Here is a 27,005-nt window from a genome sequence, read left to right on the forward strand (position 1 = left end):
TTAAAGAGCAGTATTCTGCCAGATAAGGATAATGGTAAGTCATCCAGTCTTTCAACTTCTGTTGGTCTTGGTAAGCAGAAGAGCAATATTAACAGTATATTATATTACTAATATCTATTGGAATATGATCCCCAAAATACTTAATTGTGGTAGTAACCCATCGCAAAGGAAAGACTCCCGGCCAGATCCCACGTACCTGGCCAGTAACGTCTATGGCTTCTGATTTGTCCCATATTAATCTTTAAGCCTGAAAACTGGCCAAATAGGACCTGCAGCTCTAAGACGCTATGCAATTAAGTAGGGGTTTTGTCACAAATATGAGCACGTCATTGGCAAATGAAGCCACTTTAAAACACGTTTTCCCCAATGTTAAGACCTTCAATACCCACATCTGCATTAATAGCCTGTAAGAGCGGGTCGGAGCATGAGGATGTATAACAACGGGGGAAAGGGGGCAGCCTTGCCGGACTACTCTCTGTATAGCAAAGGGGGAGGACATCAGGCTATTTGCTACAATAATGGATTGTGGTTGTTAGTACAATTGGGAGATATTCTGAAGGATCGTCCCTTGATCCTTCAGAATAGCATGGAGACATATAATCCCAGGCCACCCGATCAAATGCTTTTTCTGCATCAAAACCGATTGCCAGTGCTGGGATGGACTTGGATTTGCAATGCATCATAGCCACCCATAAACTAAGTAAGTGTTTGCAAGCTTTCCTGCCCTTCACAAACCCAACTTGGCTGCCCGATATCAAATGGGGTTTAAAATCCCACTCATTCTTGTGGCTAGTGTCCATGCGAACAATTTGACATCATAATTTAACAGTGAGATGGGTCTATAGGATGCCGGATTTAGTGGGTCCTTGCCTCTTTTCTGGAGGACGGTAGTGTATGCTGTAGTGGGTTCTTTAGTGAACCCTCCCTGGGAGACTGCAGCAAAATAAAGCGTCAGAGGATCGCCAAGTTCCGATTTCAACAGCTTAAAATAATCAGCATTCAATCCATCTGGACCGGGCGCTTTATGAGACTGGCTTGACCCTATCCCATCCCAAATTTCTTGTGTGGTAATTGGGGCATTAAGGATTTGTAGTTGATTAGCAGTAAGGGTAGGCAAAGCAAGGGAGCTGAAAAAATTATGCTCAACCACAGTTGCCTGGGGTTTGACTCAGCCGCATAGAGGGTTTCATAAAACTGCCGGAAAAGTTCACAATGTGAGTGCCAGAAGTATGCTGTACCCCATGTCTATCTCAGAGAGCTACAATAAATACTGACCCCGTTGTACACGTACTTGGTTCGCTATCAACTTCCCCATTTTGTTTCCAAATCTATAAAGTTTATGCGAATGGTAGAGTATATGGATATAGCAATTTAGTGTGTTCAGTAAATCACGATAATGTTTCGCTTGGGGAGTGGGTCGCGTTATCAGTTTTTGTTTTGCCACCTGGACTTCTTTTTCCAGATCAATCAACTGCTTACTAGCTAGTTTCTGCTGCCGAATTACATAAGCAATGATTCCCCCCCCCTCATGGTAGCTTTACCAGCCTCCCAGAATAAGGTCGGGTTGTCCTGATGTTGCGAATTGTGGTGTAATTTTCCCATTTTTCTTGAAGGAAAGCTTTAAAAGCTTTGTCTTCAGAAAGGTGCGGGGAAGCGCCACCTTGGTTGAGGTTGTTTCGGGCCCCCAGATTCGCATCTATCCATATCATGGCATGGTCTGAACATTCTTCGGGTGTGGAGACTAACATAGTCTATTCTAGACATTGAGTTATGGGCTCAGGCTACATGCGTGTAATCTCTCTGTTCAAGATGTAGTATTCTCCAAGGATCCACCAGTTGTGCTAAATCTGTAAAAAAAAAACTGTGCAGGTATGAGTTTGGGGCGTATACACTGCAAAGTGTCACCTTAACTCCAAATAATTTCCCTGTAACTAAAACATAGAGTCCCTCCTTATCAGCAGTGGTATGGGCTTCCTCGAAGACCGTCTGTTTCCCTACCAAGATTGCAGTTCCCGCTTTCCTATGCTGTGCAGGGGAATAAAACACCTTCCCCACCCAGTCTCGGGACAGCTTTTGACTCTCCACAGCCGTTAGATGTGTCTCTTGCAAAAATGCAATTTAAGCTTTATGCCGTCTCAGCGATTGCAGAATTTTTGCCCTCTTTACAGGGGAGCCTAGACCTGCTACATTCCATGATATACATCTAAGCTTTTGTCAGCCATCTACCTGGCGGTGTATGGTAATGAAATGTGCAATAAATCCACATACAAGAAACCATGAGGCACACCCCTCCCAGCCTAGAGGTGTCGCCCTAAACACTATCATGTGAGGCAATTGTATAAAAATCCATTCTAAACATCGATAATTGTATTCCCAGGAGTGGAAAAGACACCTACTCAGAAAAACCCCAGCGCTACCACATGCCCCCTCCCTGTACCCTCAACCCCAGCATCTTATCACCACCAGTAACGGAGGCAGGAGATCACTAAGTAACCTTACCAGCTCCCCCATCAGTATCCAAATATTACGAAACTGGAATCAAATCTTACAACAAAAAGTAAACAGTGCATCCAACTGAACAATGTGAATAAGATAGACCTGAGCAGAGCAAGATATACTGGGATTCTCCAATTACAAAAGGAGAAGAAAAAAAACAACAACAGAGTATTGCTTCCATATAATGCCATATGATTCACCTGGTGTCCAAAGTTTCAGTGATAAATTATCGTGCTGCTTCCACAGAGTCCAAACTACGCCAGGCGCCATTATGCTCCACCCGGAGCCTGGCTGGGTATTGCAGCATGAATTTTATTTTTCTCTTGAGCAAATCAGCACAAACAGGGGAGAACTCCTTGCGTTTTGCAGACAACGCAGCCGAGTAATCTTGAAATCGCCAAAAAGCTTGAAGTATTGCTGTCTTGTGACAGAAATTCAAGAACCTTGCGCTAACCACCCTGGGCCTTGCCGCCTCCAATTTTCTGATCCCCAATCTGTGTGCTCTTTCAACTATTACGCTGCCTGCAAGCTCCACTAAGCCAAGCCAAGCTCCTGTATTAACCCCGTTTCAAGGATCTTTGCTAGCTCCTTCTCAGGGATGGATTCCGGGATCCCCACAAATCGCAAATTGTTCCTCCTTGACCTGTTCTCCAGATCCTCCACCTTGTATTCAAGTGTGTGTACTTGCTTAACGAGTTGTTCTTGTTTCTGCAGGAGATTTTGGGTCTCTGTCTCTACATCTGCAATATGTTGTTGTGTGTCAGCCACTTGGTTTTTAATTTCCTGTAAAGTTTCATTACCTGCGCTGATTTTGTGGGCTAAGTCGGTGAATCGCGGTTCCAGCGCCTGCACCACTGCTTGAGTGACGTCCCCAATGAGGTCTGTTTTCTCTGCCGGCGTGCTGGGGCTCGGAGGCCCGGCGGCCTTTTTCCATTAGTGTTGCCCACCGGCCAGTTTCTCTCTTCTCTGCGGCTTAGCCGCCATCCCAGTCTCATCGGATAAAAAAAACGATTCGATCGTCTTTTGGTGGGGGCTTGTTTCGGTGGGGGCCGCCACGATTCGCGCAGTTAATGCTGGTAGTGTGGGCTTTTTGGCGGGGGAGCCAGAAGTGCAGTTAGCCTGCTGTCTACCCGCTCATCAGGTCACGTGATCTCCGAACATTTCTTTTTAAAAGATTAGCACCGTGAATGAGTTAAACTGTTCACTAGTTCCACAGAAGTCAACAGAGGAGTAAATAATTCACTGCTTTAAAATAAGTCCAAATACAATTGATAAGATCATCTCAATTCAGTACAGAATAAGGTTATAGCCACTCATCTCCAGAGGCTATGACCTGGGAATGAACGGCTACAGTTATGGTAGGGGCATAGCCTATATACAAAATATTGTATTTGCATTTCACTTGATTTCATACCTTATCATTGCTGCCCAGGGCACAATAATTTATCTCCCATATATCATAACATAAACATAGTTACAACAAAATTACAATATCACACATCAAACTAACCTTGCCTGGTTTTTGCACAAATGTCTGAATGGTAAATTTATTGCAAGTGAAATAGTGTTTGTGGTAGAAAAGGAATGAGCAGAGCAAATAAGGTACTGGTTCCTGTCTCTAGCTGGTAAAAGTTACGGGTATGCCAGGTATCTCTCACTGAGGGAGAGGGACTAATTTGAGCAAACTTTCAGAAAGTCCACTTTGAGTGCAAAAATGGCAAATAGTGCACGCTATCTGTGATAGTGTGTTCCATTTTCCCTTTCAATGTGCTAAACTGATTTAGCAAATTTTTTAGGCTTTGCTAAGAGTAATATTTTATGTGTAGTTTTATGCTTATAAAATTCTGTTTAAATTACTAGCTAATGAGTTGCTGCGACGCAAAATCATCAAGGCAAGAGGTTCTTGAAGCCAAATTTAGATTTTAGGTAGAAAGCTAAAATCCAGAACTTCCAGGGTGGCATTATCTGAAATGCTTCCTGTTCCACGTACAGGTTCCCAGAGGCAGGCAGAGCTCCAGAGTTTCAATGCGTGGATGAGACAATGGTGCAGGGAAGAGGGATTCAGTTTTTTAAGGAACTGGAGAAACCTTTGGGGAAAGGGGAGACTTTTCCGAAAGGATGGGCTCCATCTTAATCAGAGTGGAACCAAGCTGCTGGCACTACCTTTCAAAAAGGAGATAGAGCAGCTTTTAAACTAGAACAAGGGGGAAAGCCGACAGTCACTCAGCAGTGCATGGTTCGGAGAAATGTATCCTTGGAGGATACTAATGAAGAAAGAGAGTTAGGGCATCCCAACAGAGAGGTTCCATTAAAAGCAAACATAGTCCATGTGCCTATATGTAAAATGTCACTGAAGCTCCGAAGCTAATGATTTCCAAACAACTGAAAAGCAGGTTGTAAATACAAAAAAAAACACACTTTGAAATGTCTGTATGCCAATGCCAGAAGTCTAAGTAGTAAGCTGGGAGAGTTAGAGTGTATAGCAGTACATGATGAGATTGACATAATTGGCATCACAGAGAATTGGTGGAAGGAGGATAACCAATGGGACAGTGCTATATCAGGGTACAAATTATACTGCAATGATAGGGAGGATCAACTTAGTGGGGGTGTGGCACTTTATGTCTGGGAGGGTATAGAGTCCAACAGGACTAAATGCTCAGTAGAATCTATATGGATAGAAATCCCATGTGGGTTGGGTAAGAGTATAGTGATAGGAGTATACTACCGTCCACCTGGACAAAATGATCAGACAGATGATGAAATGCTAAGAGAAATCAGGGAAGCTAACCAATTTGGCAGTGTAATAATAATTGGAGATTTCAATTACCCCAATAATGACTGGGTAAATGTAACATCAGGACTTGCTAGAGACATAAAGTTCCTGGATGTAATAAATGACTGCTTCATGGAGCAATTGGTTCAGGGAGCAACAAGAGAGGGAGCAATAAGAGAGGGAGCTATTTTAGATTTAATTCTTAGTGGAACACAGGATTTGGTGAGAGAGGTAATGATGGTGGGGCTACTTGGGAATAGTGATCATAACATGATCAAATTTAAACTAATAACTGGAAGGGGGACAATAAGTAAATATACAGCTCTAACACTAAATTTTTAAAGGGGAAACTTTGATAAAATGAGGAAAATAGAAAAATACTGAAAGGTGAAGCTGCAAAGGTTAAGTGTTCAACAGGCATGGACATTGTTTAAAAATACAATCCTAGAGGCGCAGTCCAGATGCATTCCACGCATTAAAGGTGGAAGGAAGGCAAAATGATTACCGTCATGGTTAAAAGGTGAAGTGAAAGAGGCTATTTTATACAAAAAAAATCCTTTAAAAATTGGAAGAAGGATCCATCTGAAGAAAATAGGATAAAACATAAGCATTGTCAAGGTAAGTGTAAAACATTGATAAGACAAGCGAAGAGAGAATTTGAAATGAAATTGGCCATAGAGGCAAAAATTCGTAATAAATTTTTTTAAACTATATCCGAAGCAAGAAACCTGTGAGGGAGTTGGTTGGACTATTAGATGACTGAAGGGTTAAAGGGGCTCTTAAGGAAGATAAGGCCATTGCAGAAAGACTAAATGGATTCTTTGCTTCTGTGTTCTAATGAGGATATTGGGGAGATACCAGTTCCGGAGATGTATAAAGTGAGCGACGCCTTCCATTCTCACTTTATACATGGGACAAGCCGTTAAGCCCGTTAAAACGGGCTACATCCCTCTGTCTCTCACCTCCCCCTCTTTCTCTCTCCCCTCACTCTTCACCACCCCCTACCTCCCTCCCTCCCCCACTCCTCCCCTCCCTCCCTCTCCTCTCACTCAGTCCCTCCCTCCCACTCAGTCTCACTCACTCCCTCCCCCTCTCTCTCACTCAGTCCCACTCACTCTGTCCCCACTCCCTCCGTCCCCTCCCTCAGTCCCACTCCCTCCCTCCCTCTCTCTCCCTCAGTCCCACTCCCTCCCTCTCACTCAGTCCCCCTCCCTCCCACTCAGTCCCTCCCTCTCACTCAGTCCCTCCCTCCCACTCAGTCCGTCCCTCCCTCTCTCTTTCTCCCTCCCTCGCTACTGGCCGCTACCGCCGCCCGCTACCGCCGTCACCGCTACCGCCGTCGCTCGCTACCGCCGTCGCTGCTCGCTGCCGCCCGCTGCCGGTACCGCCGCCGCCGCCCGCTGCTGCCACTGGACGCCGCCATTTTTTCTTTCTGACGCTTGCTCAGAGCGACGTGCTCGCCCGCACATGCGCGGTAGAGCTGGTCTCTACTGCGCATTTGCGGCACGTCGGTCAGGCTTCGTTTATCTAGTAAGATATTAAAAAAAGTGATATTGACACTGTGAACCGGTTTGGACACAGTAGATTATTCTCCCGCAGTCCCTGAAGCAGGCACATGGTGCCGAAACATGGCCAATGTCGGGCGGGCAGATCCGAACCCATAAGAAGTGACAAGGGAGCGGCCTGGATAAGTATAAAATAACAAGAAAAACAGTGGGTCGGTAAGTCGTGGGGGAGAAGGGATTTTATAAGCAAAGAATAAAAGAGAAATAGTATAAAAGAAAAAAGCAAAAGAATTATAAATAATAAAGAATAATAGACGGGACAAACAAAAAGGATAACAGAAAATTGGTTTTCCTTGCATAAAGCCACCGTACAAAAACCACCGAGCAAGGTTTTCCCTTGTAATTAGTAGATGTTGGAGAATTAATTGCATCAGTAGCATGGGATCTTCTTAGTGTTTGTGTAATTATCAGGTTGTTGTGGCCTGGTTTGGCCTCTGTTGGAAACAGGATGCTGGGCTTGATGGACCCTTGGTCTGACCCAGCATGGCAATTTCTTATGTTCTTATGTTCTTATTAACTACAAGGGGGAGCCAGTAAAAGGCTCTGCTTATATTCACCTTATTTACTGATTTCACCTCATTATTATTATTATTAGCTTAGTTGGCACTTAATAAAACTATGCACAAAATTTGCTTTGCAGAGCTGATTTAATAGTGTAGTTAAAGTTTTTGTGCAATTTCCTGTCAAAAAAATATGCAAACTATTTTTCCAGTAGAAAAATAGCACATGCTATACTGCCAGTTTTTCTCTTCTTAGTACATCAGCCTCATTGTGGTATACCACTCTTCATCTTATGTACTCCCTACTTTCCAAGTCACAGATACCCATACAAACCTCATCCTCCAAGTGTGCCAGCAATGGCCGAGCAAATCGGATACAAATCCAAGCCAACTTGGCCGGATCTGGTCGGAGTGGTTACCAGTTCATTCATCCAAATCACATTTCCCTTCAAGGCTACTGGTTGGAGAATTCTTTACCGTGATTGTGATGGGAGGTTTCTCCAGCGAGACGACCTTCCTCACTAGCAGCTTCCTTCCTTGTTTCACATTGCACAGGGCAGACACCTCTATCATGTAGTCTTTAGTTAAATGTGTTTCATACAGGGAGTTATGTATTTCTAATGGAATCTGTTTTTCTGGAAAGTTAAAACGTATTTAGAAACAATTAGGTACATTAAGTCCTTTGCCTAAGTGGCCCACAGAGATTATGCTAGCATTTTATAAACTGTAAATATTACATGGCGGAAGCCATGTAATAACTGTCAATTATACATGGAAGCAGGTATTTTAGAAAGTGTGCATGTATTCTGCTTCTAAAAACACCTACTCATGTGTACTTGGAATCACCAGTTCACCAATACCTTCACCAATTCACTTAGATCATCCAGGTCTTTATTTACACTGAACCCCCCCACCAGTTCACCCAGACCTCTAATCCAAAAACTACTGACAAAAGACAAGTGTGGTTTCAATTGTACAAGTCCATTAGCAGGTGTAAAAGCGTACGGACAAATTTGGTAATGTGGCAAAATAGCCTACATTACCTACAAAATAGCCCCAAAATGCCCATTAACTTTATGCAGGATACTGCTAGTACACACACACTTCAGGTTTTTGCAAAATACTTCTTCTGACCGTGCATGCAACATCCAATCAGAAAATTCACCCCAGAAGGTTCAAAAACTTTAAAATATAAATTAGAACACTGGTCTGCTTGTGTGATAATATTTTGTAAAGTTATATCTTAATAATAATGAAAAATTTTAGGATATAGTGGGCCTTATTCAAAAAGGACTTTTTTTTCCATTCTATGCCTATCCTTAATAAGGCTCCTGGTTTGCAGCTTTTGGCCTTAGCAAGAGTTTATTTATATTCTGCCTTTTCTCATGGGTCCACCACTTCAAAGTAAATCACATTCAGGTACCATTTGTATTTCCCTGTCTCCAGAGGGCTCAGGATCACTAGGAGCAGCAGCAAGATTTGAACCCTGGTTCTCAGCCTGCTGCTCTAACCCATAGGCTACTTCTCCACTCCAAGAAAACAGTATAATCCTAGAAAACAGGTTTTTCAGCCAAACACATTTATATTTATTGTTTTTAAGTAGTTTGCATCAGGTGCAATTGTCATCTCTGATTCTTTACTTGAAATAGTCCCCTCGTGAAGGCGACAGGTCAGCTGTATTCTGACACGCATTCCCCATGTATAATTCAGGAGATTGCCACATTTAAGAGACCCTGGCTCCTCAGCAATGCTACTTTAGTCTCATACCCGGAGGGAGTTTCTACATTTAGTCTATGAGCCTTCGCAGTATTCTCTGGGGACATCTCTGGTTATTATTGGGGTTTTGTATTTCTTTTTGCTGGATAATAATAAAAGAAATGAATCAGCTTCTGTACAGTCTTCTGCTCATTTCAGCTTGGGCTTAGCAGGCTTAGAGGCCTGTGAACTGTTAAGTCGATTTTAAAAGCGTTGCTCGCGCAAAAATGCCCACATACACGCGTATATCTGCGTAACTTTACTGCTGCTCCTGATGAGGAGGGAGTCAGTAGATCTTGAGTTTTAGGGCTTACAAAACAGGGTGAGGCGTCCGGGTCAATTGGGTGAGGGAAGTATGTAGGATGAAGGACCAGAGGGATCCGAAAGGCCTTTGCTATTAACTGGACAAATCGGTGGGTCAATTGTAAAACTGGGAAAGTGCGTCATGTGAGCATATTTTGAAATTTGCTGACATACGTGCATAAAAGCGGACAAGGTCCTATGGAAGACACACGCGTGCTAGCTGTGCTTGAGTGACCTCTTAAAATTAGGCGTGGTTGGTGCATTTTAAAACGTGCGTGCATGCACAGTTACAAATTCCAGCGAATCCTCGCTTCCGCACCAATAAGTGTGTGATTGGGCGCAAGCGCGCTCGATTTAAAATCAACCTCTAATGGGTGAATTTTCAAGCTGCCTGCATTGGTGCAAAGTCTATATGTACTTTTTACCCACACTGTTTTCAAACCGAAGGTGCACGTGCTCTTTTGCCTTCAAATCTGGCGACGGGATGCAGCACCTGCAGAGATTTGCTCCTGTGTGGTCACTTTTTCCATCCAGAACATTGGGCATAGCGGGTAACTTTGAAAAGCACTTTGCTCTACTTCGTAAAACTTCTTTTCACAAAATAATTTAAAGGGGCAGTGCCCTCCAGCACATCCCAGCCTTGGTTCCGCCCGTCCTAACTGCGTATTTTCATGAAACAGGGAAAAAGGAAAATTAGTGAAGTTTGCTGTACGTGAGAACTACCTCCTTTTGGATCAATAGTTGCAGAAAGTGAGTCCCTTCAAGAGCTCATATATTGGCACTCCAGTGTACAGATCGCTGAGGAACTAAGTTAACCCTTACACCTTGCTCTCCGAAGTCAAATTTTTGAGAAATCAGAACAAGGTGGATGTCCGTCACCAAATGCAGGAGACTCCTGCAGCTGGAACTTTCCAGAGATGTCAGGGCACGGCTGGGTCTTCGGGAGTTTCACTGGAGCTTCAGTTTGTGGTGCTAGGGACGTTTTTTTTATTGGTTTTTTTCTGCCAATGGTGACTCTTCCTGTAGCCTTTTGTTTATTATGCCAGCTTTCTGTAGCTTTTGCATGCTTTTATGTAAATTCTTCGGGTCTTTAGCAGATCCTGATGGTAGAGGAAAGGGGAGATAAAATATAAAAGCCAAAAAGTCTATAGTAGATCACAAAAATGGCAATACAGACAAAATAAGTAATCTATAAAATCGGAAGTGCATCATAAAACATGTTATATAATTAGAATTCCTTCACATTATATTAATTTATATTTTTAAATGCATGAATAAAAATGCAAATCAAGGAAATTACAAGAATCAGTGTCATACTTTACAATTATTGATCTAAAAAGAAAAATGTACACACGGAGGCTTTTCCCCAAGATTTCCAAGGGTAAATGGTGCAGGAAATAGCTTGTTATAAAATTGTCCAACATGCAGGTAAATTTATGACCCTGTGCTATAACGTTTGCCTGGACAAAGTGGATGCATTCCTGAGGGAGGGGTCGGGAAGGGTTTGGACTGTGATTCAAAGGCTAGGCATCAATTCCAGAAAAGCACAGGAATACATTTTACATTGCCTGACTCCATTGTGTGGTGGCAGGTTTGCCTATATTTGGGGATTCTTAAGGTATAGGCTTTCTCACCTCATATGAAATTGCCACAGAAGTACAATCAAAATAACTCCGCGGGTGAATAACCAGGACTGAGGTGTATTAGCCATTGACGATATTTACATCCATTTTTTCTTGATGATTTTTTTTTGCAGCTTTAATAAAATGTGTGCATGCTTGAATTGTAAAAATTATTCTTTTTTGGCTGATGGATTATAGCCATGTATTACTGCAGTCTTATGACTGGTGCGTAGGACTACATTTTCATGTAACGCACTTATAAATATGTAAATAAAGGTAATATTTTCCCCAGCCTCAGCGTTGTCTGCTGTCCTCCCTGGGCTGCTCCTGCCTATGGGGAGGGGAGGGAGGAGGACTGGGGTCTGGTGAGGGGGCGGTGGTGAGATTTAGAAAGAGATTATTGTGGTGAGAGGGGGAAGGGAGGATAAAAGAGAACCCTTCTCGATAACCAGGGCTGGTAGATGAAGAACAGTAGTGTGATGTGGGGTGGGGGGCTTCTGGAAATAATCCATGATAATTTATGGCTCACTATACCTTAAGAGGAGGTGGCTGTAGGACATTGTGGCGTGCATAATGTTACATATTTTGTAGTAAATATGAACTATTTCTTTCTTGCTATTCTTAGTTGGGGGGTGTGGCCGTTAAAAAAAAAAAAAAAGCATAAAACAAAAAACTAAAACAAAAAGGGGAATATAAAACCAAATGAAAACAATTCCTCTCACACCTCAAAAGAATAATAATGACATGAAAAAGTGACACAAAAAAACAATTTTCACTGCACACCTCTAATTCTTAAGATAAAATTCTGTTCAGTTTGCTGGAAAGATCACTTTTTTGACCAATAAGATCACACTGGGTTCCAGACCTCTTTACCTTCTGGGTATTTGTAATTTGCTGTGATGTCTACACGGTCATCACTGCCAACCGCCTTGGTACTGATGTTTTGTCCGACTACCTTAGTATCACAGTAAACTCTCTCTCTTATTTTCTTGTCATAGTAGATCCAGTGCAGGCGGTTTGCGTTCACTGCGGCAAACACAAAAGCAGTGTCATAGTCCAGGTCCACGTCTCCTTCTTTAATGGCTTGGACAGAGGCAGGGCCACAGCAATACCTTCCTGGAACATGGAGACAAATGAAGAGCACTGAGAGACTGCCCACGCTGCACGCACTTATCAACGCAAAAACATTTACGAGGGGCGCTACACTTCCATTTCTTTATGGTTTGTTTTATTTTCATCTGTCTGTGGGTTATAAAATAAATTAACAAAACCAAACCACTCAAACATAAAATGAAAGAAAGGCACTCTGGTCTCCCTTTCCCCCTGCCGAACGACAACAGTGCCGACAAGATTTAAAAACTGAAGCTTCCCCAATCCTTCCCCATCCCATCTGCCACCCCTTTCCAGATCCAACTTGCCCCATTTGTTGAGTCTAAATGGGCAGAGGCGATACCCCAGTTGTTCTTGCCCTGCCAGTGATGCTGGCAGGCCCAGAGGATGGTGCCATTTTGTTCTATGGAGGTAAAGCTGGGTGAGTGGAGAGTGGGAGGTGGGGTAGGGGAAGGTCTGGGAAGGCTTCAGTGTAAAAATCCTTTAGGTTTTCTACCAGGAGTATTTGGTTATCTCCTAAATTGGGGGGGGGGGGGGGGGGCAGCAGCCCCATGTGAGAACCTAACAAGGTGGGTTCCTGGCAAATAAAAATCAACTGCCACCATTTTAAGGTGTGGAAGTTTAGTTGACCCTTGTGGGGCAGTATGCATCTTGCTGTTCCCATCTTTCTTTATTTTAGCTGAGAAAGGACTTGGGCGAGTTTTCAGATTTAGCCATTTAGTGTGATATTCTGCGATTACAGCTAAATTTAGCTGGGTAATCCCAGCCGCACATATATGTAAGAAGACCCCCAACTGTTGAGTCATTATTTGGTTTCTAGTACTACAAGATATTCTGGGTGGGGGAGAATTGGAGCCTATTATATATTAAATCACTGAGAAATATGTTGAATGTTGAACTTGTAGTTATACAACAAATGGCCACTGGGTGGCATTTTATAGAGTGAGCAATGCAAGGTATTGAGTTAACACTGTTTGGGTAAGGGGCAATACCTTGGGAACTTCTGATTTCTTAACACCCTGAGATTGTCGTGCGGGGGGGGGGGGGGGCATAGCGGTAGCAGCATGCACACAAATTCTCTCTTCCCACACTAGCACCTCACATGTTCACTCTCTTCTCACTCAACTTTCTCTCTCGTCTACACACACTTCTCTCCCTCTATCACACACATTCATGCACTCTCACACACACATACACACGCACTCCTCATCCCTTTTCCACACACCAGCACACTTACTCGTCTCCCTTTTTCATACACACCCACATTCTCTCTCTCTTCACACTTACTCTCACACACATATATGCCATCACTCACTTCTCTCCCTCTTCCACACACCCAATCATGCACACACATGCACACTTCATTCCCTCTTCTCGCCCTCTTTCACACACACACACACACACACACACACACACACCACACACACTTTCAATCTCTCTTCTCACCCTCAATCCTCATTTCCCCAGGCCTGCAGGACAAGCTCTCCACTTCCACCTCCTTCTGCAGCTTTGGCCCGCTATGCCCTTCTTTCAATTTCTGTGCATGGCCCGACACTGCTGCTTGCATCTGCAGTTCCTTGTTCCTTGTGGGGGGGGGGAGGGACTGTGCTCCTGCTCGTCTCACTCCTGTTTCATGGCCCCATGCTTCTCCTTGTCCTCCTGCAGCATGACTACTGATGCTCCTCCTCCTTCGGGTCTGCACTGCTCCAGCTGTTTTTCCTTCCAGCCTTCTGCAGCAGGGCACTCGGAATTTTCAGGTGTTAGCCTGGAGACCCGGCAATTCAGTCAGAATTCCTGAGGTCTCCAGGCCAAATCCGGAGAGTTCCAGTTATGGTAAAGGTGGTGGTTATCTTAAAAAACTGAGATTTATGTGATTGTGGAGGAGTTGTAAAGGTAGGAGTAATGACAGAGCATGTCCCAAGAGGCTCCAGAACACCTTGAGGACTGACTACAAGTATCTGGCCTGGTTTACATAAAAAATGAGTGTAGCTGCAGCAAGGGATTATGGTTCCAGAGAGGATCCCATACCTGGGGATAAAAGTCAAGGTCTAGAAGACTTAGGCAGACCCCAGCACTCCAGGAGAAGGTTGCTCCTGAAACATCGCTGACCTGAGTGAGCGTTTGTGAAGTGAAGTGAAACTACATTGAGTACAGAGAGATTAGGCAGCCCATGAGAATAGCTGGCCTGAGTTATGTTTGGAAGTTGTGAAGCTAAAGAATGAGAGTAAGTAGGGTAAGGCAGCCCCTTGAAATATAGCTAGCCTGTTTTATAGATTAATGATGAAATGCTGAATATTGATGTTTTGCCACTGCAAATAAAAGCACTTAAAAGGGGAAAGCCCTGACTGCTCATATTTATGCCACAGGGTGGTATAGAAGTGGGAGAATTTTGGTGGGTTTCACTCATTTGTTCCTATCCTTTCTGGGATGGGGCTAGCATATGAAAGAATCTTCAGGATGTAGTGGCCTGCAGTAACCAGCCTGCAGGTCGGTGGACTCGGGGATCCTCCCAGTATGGGAGTAGAGCCCTTCAGGGATTCTTCATCTCAAGGGGAGAGGCCCGAGGCCATGAAGTAGAAAGATATTTTCCTCTTCCTGAGGAACTGACCAGAACAGGGGTGAAGAAGCAATTGTTACTCCCTTTGAGGAATGAGTCCAGGAGAACATGGAATCAGGGGGATAATGAAATGAAGAGTTCCTGAAGAGGACCATTGTGTGGAAGATGCCAAGGAACCTTGCATGCTAAGGGAATGGAGAAGTGTGGAAAGAGTGGGAGATTGTGTGACCAAGGATTCATGAGTAGATTGGGGAAATGGCATTTTCATGTCTCTTTTGGATGTGATTTTTGGTATGGTAGACCAAGGGAGAGAAGATGAGTGCATGAGGGGTTGTGAGTTAAGTCTAAGGGAATGAATCTCGTTCCTTTATAGAGTGTGAAACTGTGGTAAACTTGAAGAGGAATCTGGGATTTGAGGCCATCCTTGGTAGTTTGGGTGGATTAACAGAGGATGAAAGAATACCTATGGAAATAGGGGAATGTAATCCTTGTTCCTGAGAGAGAGAGAGAGAGAGAGAGTGTGTGTGTGTGTGTGTGTGTGTGTGTGTGTGTGTGTGTGTGTATCTATCAAATAGATATTCATGTGAAGGCTGAGAGGCCTTCACATTATATTTTAAAAGTACAGGAGGTATTGGGAGAAGATGTAATACTGATTATTGTATCCCATGAATTTTGATCATTCAGTATTGATGGTTTTACTCTATGCTAAATGTTGCTGGCCGGAAAACCCAGAAATAAAGTTCAAGTATTGGTATTTTGAAAGTGGTGTCTAACATGCCTTATTTGGTCAGCACTAATGTAGGGCATGGGCCGATGTTAATAGAGGGGAGTTGGGTGGTGTTCTCCCTGTCCAGTCAGTAGAAGCATAGGAGCCAGCTCTGTGGATGCAGTGGGTGCTTGAGCACCCTCAGTATTTAGCAAGCTCCTTCATTGTGTCCAGGGAGGGATAATTTGGGTTCAGTTTAGCAGCCCCAATCATTTTTGGAAAGTTGGCTCCTAAGTTGCCTCCTATGAGTAGAAGAATGTAGGTCACCCCTGCTCTCTCTATACACTTCACGTCACCATCTGCATGACCAACATATTGAACTCACTAAATAAATATGGGAGGATAGCCCTTCTACAAACAGGGAAATCCATTCCATCATTTTATGTACCCGAGACGAGGGTTATATATGGCAGGCCTAAATCTATCTGTTTAAATTTTGAGCCGGTATATTTAGTCAAGATATTCAACCACACAAATAGCCAGGTAAATGCGACAGAATATCTATGTAAAGATAACCGGGCATATTTACCCGGTTATCTTATCCTCTCAACAGGTGTATGAATATCAGCTCCCAAATGGCTTTATCTGTTACCGTCGCTTATCTCCTGGGGAGTTGCATCCACAACTTGCCATCCACTGTAGGATGATTTCAGATCATTCCTTTTGAACCAGCTCTCATTCCACACATGGTAATTCCTGCAGATAAGAATAAACAGGAATGATCTGACTGGGGGCTTCTGTACTTAGCCAGAGCTGATGCCGACAATCTCTCTGTCAGACTTTCAAGCAGCTCGGAAGTCAGGGCGATGGGAAAAGGGTTGAAATGACATATATACAGGAAAATGCATGGGGTGACATTGAATATAATTTGCCAGGTACCACAAGCCGTCGCTTTTCTTCAGGGCCTTTCCGGAACTGTCATAATATTCATCAATACAGAGGTTTCGATTCTTATCATGAGCAGAGGCAAAGTTGGTCACATTGCGCGTCGGGATTCCCAAACACCTCAAGACTAAAGTAGGCAGAAAGAATCAGAAAGAAATATACCAACGTATAACTCTCAAGCAATTTAAAGGAAATTCAACAATACATCAGCTTTCCCAGCTAGAATTTCCGTGTGATACAATAGTTGATGGTCACATCCTGTCAGGTTATCCTCTGGTTTTAGTAACTGAATACAAATGCACGACAGCTATGCAGTGCATATATGACTGTACAAGAGTCCTATGTGACCTCAAAGGTTCTTGGGCATCACCACCCACCTTAAATATTTGATACATTGGTCCATTATGGAATGAGAGTGAAAGGTGTTTCTTGCTGACAGAATAATGCAACTTGGATACTGAACAGTAGAGATGTGAATCGTGTCCTCGATCGTCTTAACGATCGATTTCGGCTGGGAGGGGGAGGGAATCGTATTGTTGCCGTTTGGGGGGGTAAAATATCGTGAAAAATCGTGAAAAATCGAAAAATCGTAAAACAGGCACATTAAAACCCCCTAAAACCCACCCCCGACCCTTTAAATTAAATCCCCCACCCTCCCGAACCCCCCCCAAATGACTTAAATAACCTGCGGGTCCAGCGGCGGTCCGGAACGGCAGCGGTCCGGAACGGGCTTCCTGCTCCTGAATCTTGTTGTCTTCAGCCGGCGCCATTTTCCAAAATGGCGCCGAAAAATGGCGGCGGCCATAGACGAACACGATTGGACGGCAGGAGGTCCTTCCGGACCCCCGCTGGACTTTTGGCAAGTCTCGTGGGGGTCAGGAGGCCCCCCACAAGCTGGCCAAAAGTTCCTGGAGGTCCAGCGGGGGTCAGGGAGCGATTTCCCGCCGCTAATCGTTTTCGTACGGAAAATGGCGCCGGCAGGAGATCGACTGCAGGAGGTCGTTCAGCGAGGGTTCCGGCGCCTCGCTGAACGACCTCCTGCAGTCGATCTCCTGCCGGCGCCATTTTCCGTACGAAAACGATTCGCGGCGGGAAATCGCTCCCTGACCCCCGCTGGACCTCCAGGAACTTTTGGCCAGCTTGTGGGGGGCCTCCTGACCCCCACGAGACTTGCCAAAAGTCCAGCGGGGGTCCGGAAGGACCTCCTGCCGTCCAATCGTGTTCGTCTATGGCCGCTGCCATTTTTCGGCGCCATTTTGGAAAATGGCGCCGGCTGAAGACAACAAGATTCAGGAGCAGGAGCCCGTTCCGGACCGCTGCCGTTCCGGACCGCCGCTGGACTCGCAGGTTATTTAAGTCATTTGGGGGGGGGTTCGGGACGGTGGGGGATTTAATTTAAAGGGTTGGGGGTGGGTTTTAGGGGGTTTTAGTGTGCCGGCTCACGATTCTAACGATTTATAACGATAAATCGTTAGAATCTCTATTGTATTGTGTTCCATAACGGTTTAAGACGATATTAAAATTATCGGACGATAATTTTAATCGTCCTAAAACGATTCACATCCCTACTGAACAGTCCAACTTCAATTTGTCTGAAACCTTTCAGGTTTCTCTATGAAGAATTATTCTGACAACAAAAGTGATGCCTTTTGCTGGCCACAATAATATGTAGAAGGCCAGAATTCTGTATCCTTGTCCATATTCCTTCTCTAGTAGACCTACTTGTCAATATTTACTTCATGAATATTAAATAGCATATATATGAAAAACAGTTTTATGCAGTTCTTTCACCAAAAAAGATCAGCGGTATTGTATTATGCAAAGGGTGCCAGATATTCTGATTTCAACTTGTTACAGCCAATTAGAAGAAAAATTGGTAATGATTAATCAAACTCAATGTTTTAATGTTTGTCTTCTTTTGTATGCTTTGAGTAAATGCTGTAACTATGGGGCACCAAGAGAGGAAAAACAATAACGTTTAAAGAAACTAAAAAGCACAATAGCATACCTACAGTACCTGAATGTAAACCGGTGTGATATGTTTCATTGTAAAGCCATGTTGGCCAGTTTTATGTTACATGGAAACCGATGTGATGCTTGCCTAACGAATGTCGGTATACAAAAATTTCAAATAAAATAAATAAAATAAATGTTTGTCTTCTTTTGTATGCTTTGTATGCTTTGAGTAAATGCTGTAACTATGGGGCACCAAGAGAGGAAAAACAATAACGTTTAAAGAAACTAAAAAGCACAATAGCATACCTACAGTACCTGAATGTAAACCGGTGTGATATCTCAATTGAGATCAAATGTCGGTATATAAAAATAATAAATAAATACTTATTAGGTGAATAATAGAGTGCCCCAGGGATCAGTGCTGGGACCAACATTGTTTTGCTTGTTCATTAAAAATTTGGAAACGAGAGCAATGAGTGAGCAAATTGAATCTGCAGATAATGCAAAATTATTTAAAGTAGTTAAAACATGAACACATTGTGGGTAATTGCAGTCAGACATTGTGAACTGAGTGAGCATCTAAATTACAGCTGAAATTTAATGTTGCCAAGCGCAAAGAGTTGTACATAGGGAAAAATAATCCCAGCTGTTGTGAAGAGTGCTGGGAGTAAGCAATCTGTTAGAATCATCTTACTGGAGATAGCAAACTATAGTGGAGTTGCTAGAGGAGTAGCAATCTGATGGTAGAGTGGGTGGATGCTTGGGCTGGTGGCAGATGACCATGCCCTCAGGGGAAGATCCCGAGAGGGCCACTGGTTAGGCTTAGAGTATGGAGAAAGACACACTAGTTCTTTTATTAAACAGGATTTGAAACAACCAGAAGTGGCAATAGTGAGCTGAAGTGCCCGGCTGAGCTGTAGACCCTCAGATACTGGAACAGCGATCCCTGGATGGCAGAGCTATTGAGAAACTGTAGATAGTGAGTAGGCAGGGTATGCAGAGTTCATGATCAGAACTTAGAAATACACTCACATAATGGGCTCAGGGAAGCTCAGGTGCTGGAATGGATTAGGCCCTCGAGGAGCGAGTACCTGGTTCCAGGAAAAGCTCTGAGAGAGCAGTGGTAACTCACAGAGATGGTAGGCAGCGATAGCTTCCAGGCAGAAGTGAATCAGCAGAGAGTTCAGGAACGATGGCCCTCGAGGAGCGAGTACCGGTTCCCATCTGTAACCTGAAAGCAAAGAGAGAGCGAGGCCCCCGAGGAGCGGGTACCCCTGGTAAGTCCAAGGAGGCAGAGTAGCTTAGGTAGCTTAGCGAGTCCTTAGCAAATCCCTTGCTAACTCAAATCGTTAGCGAAATATTGGATATTTAATATTGAAATATTAAATATTGGATGCAGATGACATTATCTCAGAGGGATGCCCCTGAGGTTTGCGCCCTTGCTGGTACTTCAGTCGGAGCGCATGCGCCCCCTAAGCTTCAGGCAACATGACGGATTTGCAGCATCGAGCCAGTCCGGGGATGCCGGAGAGGGTCGGCAGGGAGACGCCGTGGCGGCCAGCTGTCCTTCAAACCCGGAGGGAGTCACCACAGAGGTAAAGAGGGCAGAGTGAAGACGTCGGGCAGCGACGGTCGCAACAGTACCCCCCTTCAAAGGGTGATCTCCTCTTCGGGTACCAGGCTTGAGTTTTTGAAGGTTGAGCGAGATGAAACTGACGAAGCATCTCTTTGTCCAAGATATTGGTCCGAGGCTCCCAAGAGTTTATTTCAGGGCCGAAACCTTCCCATTTTAGAATGTATTCAAAAGTCTTGCCTCTATTACGAACATCCAGAATCTCCTTGATTTTAATTTCTAAGTCGTCTTCTGCATTGATGACAGGTGGTTCTTGAGATTTGGAAGAAATTCGCTGAGTGTTTTTATAGATATCAGCAGCAATGGATTGAGCTGCTGGGGACGTCACTAAGAGCTTCAGTGGAAGTGGCAGTGTTGGGGAACATCCAAAACCCACTTCAAAAGATGACTTTCCAGTAGATCTTGCTGGATGAGAGTTGATGGCTTGCCAGCAGATACAGACTGGGTGGTTGGCAAGGGTATCTTCTTCGAGTCTATTATGTGCTGTGGCTCATCAGGCACATCTTCCAACATCGCTTTCTTTTCAAGAACTAAGAGAGGATACACCCATTCTTCTGGTAGCTCAGTATTGGTCCCCTTGCGCATGGCACCATCACAAGGCCCATGTGGAGGAAGGACATCATCCACCTCTTCGGAGGATACATCTCCGAAGGATGCATCTTGGGGCGGCAGTCCTGGCATCGCTGGAGTCGTAGGCATGCAAATGATAGGTGAGATTTCCTTAAGGCACTTCTCATGACATTCTGGGCCCCAGTGGGAGAGATCCAGGGATGCCCAGTCAAACTGGAGTTGGTGCACTTGCAGCCAGGGTAACCCTAGAACGATAGGGTGCATAGCCTTCTCCAGAACAAAGAAGGAAATTGATTCCGTATGGAGTGCTCCGGTGCGAAGAGTAACTGGTACTGTTTTGTAAGTCACGTTGCCTGGTAAGGGCTCCCCGTGAATGGAGAATAACAGTAGTGGATTTTGAAGTTGCCTCCTGCCCTTGAGTCCACCAGGGCAGGGTTCTGAACCATGACTGGTCCGTAGGTCAAGGAGACTGGGAGAGAGAGTGGAGGAGAAGACGCGATAAGGCCTAAGAACAGTCCTCCTGCAGGACTTAGGCCCGTCCGTTTCCCAGACGAATAGAGCATGTACAGGCATCATGGCCAGGCTAATTACAGTACATGCATAGGCCGTGCTTCTTCCGAAATCTTCTCTCCTTGGAGGTCAAGCATCCATGACCAAGTTGCATAGGTTCATCTGTATCAGCAGCAGGCATTACTGGAACCTTTCGAGGTGCAGGTATAGTACTAGCCTGATTCAACCCAGGTGACATCTTAGGCCAGAGTTCCTTCACCTTGTCCTGGAGCCGGTGAACAATCCGAGTGGCCAAGGCTATTAATTCGTCCAGTGAGTTAGGTGTCTGGTGAGCAGCCAGCTCGTCCTTTAAGCGGGTATCCAGGCCTCCGCAGAAGAGAGTCTTGAGACATTTGGGGTCCCAGCGAAGTTCTGCTGCAAGAGTTTTAAACTCTATGGCAAATTCAGCCAATGATCTGTTGCCTTGCTTCAATTTCACGAAAGCAGAACCGGCTACAGAAGTACGAGCAGGGTCATCAAAAATGGATTTAAACAAGTCCATAAATCCTTCTATGTCCTGCAAAATGGGGTCCTTGCATTCCCACAAGGTGGATGCCCAAGACAAGGCCCTACCATCCAGATATGAAAAGATGTAGGTGGTCTTGGAGAGAGCTGTAGGAAATAAAGATGGCTGTAAAACAAAGTGCATGCAGCACTGGTTCAAAAAGCCCCGGATCTTCTGGATTTCTCTGGAAAAGCAGATTGGAGCTGTCAGTGGTACAGTAGTCTTTAAAGTTACCTCCTGTAACTGACCTTCTTGGTTGGACGCTCTGCTTTGAACCTTCTGTGTGTGTAGCTGATGAAAAGCTGCAGTAAGTTTCTCTAAAGCGTCTTGCTGCTCCAAGATGCGCAGGGCCAGGCCTGGTATGGCCTGCAAGGCGCTGAGTTGTGCTGGATCCATGGAGTTACTGGAACCCTAGAGTCTAGCTGGAACCCTGGAGTCAAGAGGGAACCCTGGAGTTTAAGCCAGATCCTTGGAGTTTAAGCTGGATCCATGGAGTTAGCAATCTGATGTGAAGAGTGCTGGGAGTAAGCAATCTGTTAGAATCATCTTGCTGGAGATAGCAAACTATAGTGGAGTTGCTAGATGAGTAGCAATCTGATGGTAGAGTGGGTGGATCCTTGGGCCGGTGGCAGATGACCATGCCCCCGGAGGAAGATCCCGAGAGGGACCACTGGCTAGGCTTAGAGTATGGAGACAGACACACACTAGTTCTTTTATTAAACAGGATTTGAAACCACCAGAGGTGGCAGTAGTGAGCTGAAGTGCCCGGTTGAGCTGTAGTCCCTCAGATACTGGAACAGCAATCCCTGGATGGCAGAGCTGTTGAGAAACTGTAGATAGTGAGTAGGCAGGGTATGCAGAGTTCATGAACAGAACTTAGAAATACACTCACATAATGGTCTCAGGGAAGCTCAGGTGCTGGAATGGATTAGGCCCTCGAGGAGCGAGTACCTGGTTCCAGGGAAAGCTCTGAGAGAGCGGTGGTAACTCACAGAGATGATAGGCAGCGATAGCTTCCAGACAGAAGTGAATCAGCAGAGAGTTCAGGAACGAAGGCCCTCGAGGAGCGCGTACCGGTTCCCGTCTGTAACCTGAAAGCAAAGAGAGAGCGAGGCCCCCGAGGAGCGGGTACCCCTGGTAAGTCCAAGGAGGCAGAGTAGCTTAGGTAGCTTAGCGAGTCCTTAGCGAATCCCTTGCTAATTCAAATCGTTGGCGAAATCAGAGACCTTTAAATATTGGACGCAGATGACGTCATCTCAGGGGGACACCCCTGAGGTTCGCGCCCTTGCTGGTACTTCAGTCGGAGCGCGTGCGCCCCCTAGGCTTCAGGCAACATGGCGGATTTGCAGCGTCGAGCTGGTCCGGGGATGCCAGAGAAAGTCGGCAGGGAGACACCGTGGCGGCCAGCTGTCCTTCAAACCCGGAGGGAGTCGCCACAGAGGTAAATAGGGCAGAGTGAAGACGGGCAGCGACGGTCGCAACACCAGCTATGTATACACAATGCTGGGTTCCATATTAGGAGCTGCTATCTGTGAAAAGGACCTTGGAGTCATTGTGGAAAATGTGTTGAAACCTTCAGCTCGGTGTGTGATGGTGGTCAATGAAACAAACAGAATATTAGAAATTATTTGGAAAGGAATAGAAAACAAAACTGTGACTACATCTTGAGAATTATATGCAGTTCTGGTCACCTCATCTCAAAAAAAATAAAACAGAACAAAACGTACTAGGGCTAGGCACACTCTGTGAAACTAACTGGTAGCAGATTTAAAACAAATTTAAGAACTTTTTTAGTCAATGCACAATTATGGAGTATGGAATAGGAAAGTGCACACCAATTTTTTTTCAGTTTTGTTTCATCAATTCATTTTTGAGGACTATTTTTGTTCAATTTTCATTTTTGGAATTTTTATTTTTTAAACATTTTTCATGTTATTGTTTTAATGTTTGGCAAATAGTGCACACTATTTGCCGAAAACAAAAAATACACAAAATTTAGTTTATTACTTATTTTGTTTGAATGCAAAATGAAAATTGGTTCATTTGTCCTCTTTTACACTTTTGTTTCAAACAAATGCACATCCCTACCATGGAATGTGGTAAGTGTTATAGCTGAGTTTTAAAAAGGTTTGGGCAAGTTTCTGAGAGCCAGGTCTATAAATAATCATTAGCTTGAAAGACTTGGGTGGCCTCTTCCTCATATTTCTGGGAGTGAGCGACATAGAACAAGCTTTCCTATTGGGATCCACTGGTGCTTCTGAGTGACTCAGATTGGTCACTGTAGGCAGGCCCGGCGGAAGCACTAGGCGAGCTAGGCCAAGGCCTAGGGCACCAACCATTAGGGGCCACCGCTGCCGCTTGCGAGCCAATGAGGCAGGGTGAGGCGGTCGCTTCAGGCAACAGAATTTTGAAGCATCAAAAAGTGCCCCTTCAAAATTCTGCCCAGCCCCTGCATCACCCTGCCTTCCCCCTCATCACGCCACCCTCTCGACCCCCCCCAAGACTCACGAAAACCGCTGGTAGTCCAGCAGGGGGCCCGAGAGCAATCTGGCACTCCCGGGTCATTGGCTGCCACTAACCAAAATGGTGCCTGTGGCTATTAGCCCCTACCATGTGACAGGGGCTGCCAGGTGGAGGGGTTATTCTATTTAAATTTGGGGGGGGTGGCACAGGGGTGGGGGAGCGGTGGCATTGGTCCCCCGCCCCTGGAGGTAGGAGCCGGGGCTGCGACCGGGGGCAGGGCGGGGGGTGGGGGTGGGGGGGTGCAAGGTAGAATGTGCCTAGGGTGTTTAATCCCCTTGCACCGGCCCTGACTGTAGGAGGTAGGTTGCTGGGTTTGATGGACTATTGGTCTGATCCAGCCCTTTTTATGTTCTTAAACAACTAAAGCCCCTAGTTCCTGATACTGTGGTGCAATTCTCTAACTCAAGGAAACACTGAAATAACAAAGGTCACCATAAGATGACTGCCATCCATAGTTGTAGATTTACAATGAAACTTACTTGTGCACGTTACTCCTGCAAAGACCCAGCACTGGCCGTATTTAACAGGTTTGTATCCTCTTTTGTGCCATTTCCAAAGGATTTCCACACTTCCATGCCAGTCAGCAGGATTAACCCCGCCTGAAAATCGATCATCCCAGTTTCCTTCCAGTACCCCTTTATCATCGTAACCGTTGACCTGGGGTAGGGGGAATAAAATACCACCAACTGAACGAAATGAAAATGTATTTTAAAAGGAGAGAGAAGGAATCTGCTGTTACAAAATGTTGTTCTTTGTACTTAGGCTAGAGGATAATCTGTGGTGCCCGCAAACCTAAATACCTTTTATCAGCAACCAGTCATGGGGCAAACCTTCTAGAGCTTCTGATGCATTTCTACCATCCTACATGGCTGATTGCAAGGTGAACTGCAAGCATGACACAATATGTCATGGAGGAGAGTTCTTGCAGTTAAATTGGTTCTGGATAAAACTGGAATATTTGTAGGTTATCATAACTTTTATTTGCCCAGTAAAAAAAGAGGAGCTGGGTGCTCCGTGGCCAGACCAACAGACATTTGCAATTGCTTTTTTTGCCAGGACGTTTTCAATGGAAAATAATCCATGTAGATTTGCAAAATGCGATCTACAGGTGAACTAATCACACACTTCTCCCTAATTTGGCTGAAAGTGCACCCACGGTTTATCCTCGCACATGCTTTTTGCCGGGTTAAGGATGGGCAATTTCCCAGACATCCCTTTTACCCAGGTAGATCGGTACGTGCCCAGGTAAATAGCTCCCAGAGGCCTAAAGAGCAGTGAGATTAATTAAGTTCTCCCCAGCGTACCCTGTAGTCTGAATGCCCCCCACCCTGATTTGTCCTAGACAGCATATTACAGACCCTAAGTGCCTCCCATTAGTGGTCAGAGTCTGTTCTTACCATGGCGCTGACCACCCTGCTCACATAGAGAGGATCATTCCTGCAGGAACAGTCTAGGGCTGGATCTTCAAGGTACATCAGGTTCCTATCCAGCAGAGCAAGGCAGATATTCAAAATCTTTTCTTCAAACTTGAAAAAAATATATAATTAATAGCAACGCCTCGTTTTCAAAAGTTGCTAGCAGACATAGACATAGAGTATCATGTTCCCATTAATTACCCTCCCTCTGACAAATGGAAAGATCCGTCCCTTTTCATACCGTACATCCGCACATGCCGTACATAAGACACATACAGGAAGCCCTTGCACTTTTGTCTCAATTGGTTCCTGAAAACTGTCATAAGTTGAAACTGATTTTTCCCTAGGAAACAATGTTTTACATAGGGGATTGGTTCAAACATTAAGGCCATGACCCCACTTTCCTTTAAAAAATAGAGAGGCTGATATGGCTATCTGGCTAACTTACAGCTCGATCCAGTATCGTCCGCTCGAGGATTGCCCGTCTGTAACGTGCTCGTAGCGCACAATTCGGGCGCGCAAGGCAGTTCAGCGATACAGTCTCCAGTTTCACGCGTCCGTATCGCTTCTGAAAACAGACGCATAACCCTTTCCGCACCCGGCATGTAAATGAACGAAAAAGCTGTATAATGAAGGAATTATCTATTCCCCTGCGATACTGTAACGGGCGCTGATATTATCTCCTCCCTAACCCGCTGTTCTGCCGCGGCCTTAACCTGCTTGTTTACCGCCTCCCCCTAGTAGGAGTTAGTGTAGTGTAGTGTAGGGTAAAAACATTGCTTACCGGCCCTGGTCCCGTCCGGTCTCCTGCAGCCCCGTCCGGACCGGACGGGGCTGCAGGAGACCGGACGGGACCAGGGCAAAAAAAAACAAACGAAAAAGTAGCAAGGCTCGGGCCTGCTATGGTAAGTGTAAAAAGTGTAAAAAACAAAAAAACCTGTGTGTTATATAAAAAAATAAAACAATTTTAAATACCTGTCGGAGGGCCGTGGGTCCAGGCGGCCGGTGGGCGGCGGGCAGCCATCAGCGGCATCCGGTAGTCCCTTCTCCCTTCCTCCCTCCCTCCCCTGCCTGGATGAGCGCCAAAATCGCACGGGCGGGTCGGCAGCGGGGGGGGCGGCAGCAGGATCCGGGAGCGGCGGGTAGGCAGCAGCGGGGTCCGGGGGGGCAGCGGCAGGGGGGGGGCGGCAGCAGGATCTGGGAGCGGCGGGTAGGCAGCAGCGGGGTCCGGGGGTGGCAGCGAGATCCGGGGAGCCAGCAGCGGCAGCATGATCGATCGCGCAGGCAGGTAGGTGGCAAAGTAAAGATGGCCGCCTGCACGGGAAAATCGTGCAATTGGCCGCTGAAGACGTGACGTCACGACGTTTGGCATCACGGGGTGTGACGTCACGTCTTCAGCGGCCAATTGCACGATTTTCCCGTGCAGGCGGCCATCTTTACTTTGCCACCTACCTGCCTGCGCGATCGATCATGCTGCCGCTGCTGGCTCCCCGGATCTCGCTGCCACCCCCGGACCCCG

At 45.4% G+C, this 27,005-nt stretch overlaps 1 protein-coding gene across 1 annotated transcript in view; it reads right to left on the bottom strand.

Moving 5' to 3' along the window:
* Positions 1-27,005, bottom strand: part of LOC115096360 (protein-glutamine gamma-glutamyltransferase 6-like) — a 103,117-nt gene that overhangs the window by 61,363 nt on the left and 14,749 nt on the right. The window contains 2 exon segments of the mRNA XM_029610835.1: positions 24,551-24,728; positions 25,469-25,597. Of these exon segments, the coding sequence (XP_029466695.1) occupies positions 24,551-24,728; positions 25,469-25,597 (307 nt within the window).

This window comes from Rhinatrema bivittatum, chromosome 8 (assembly GCF_901001135.1).
Source record: "Rhinatrema bivittatum chromosome 8, aRhiBiv1.1, whole genome shotgun sequence".
In the NCBI taxonomy this organism is placed as follows: domain Eukaryota; kingdom Metazoa; phylum Chordata; class Amphibia; order Gymnophiona; family Rhinatrematidae; genus Rhinatrema; species Rhinatrema bivittatum.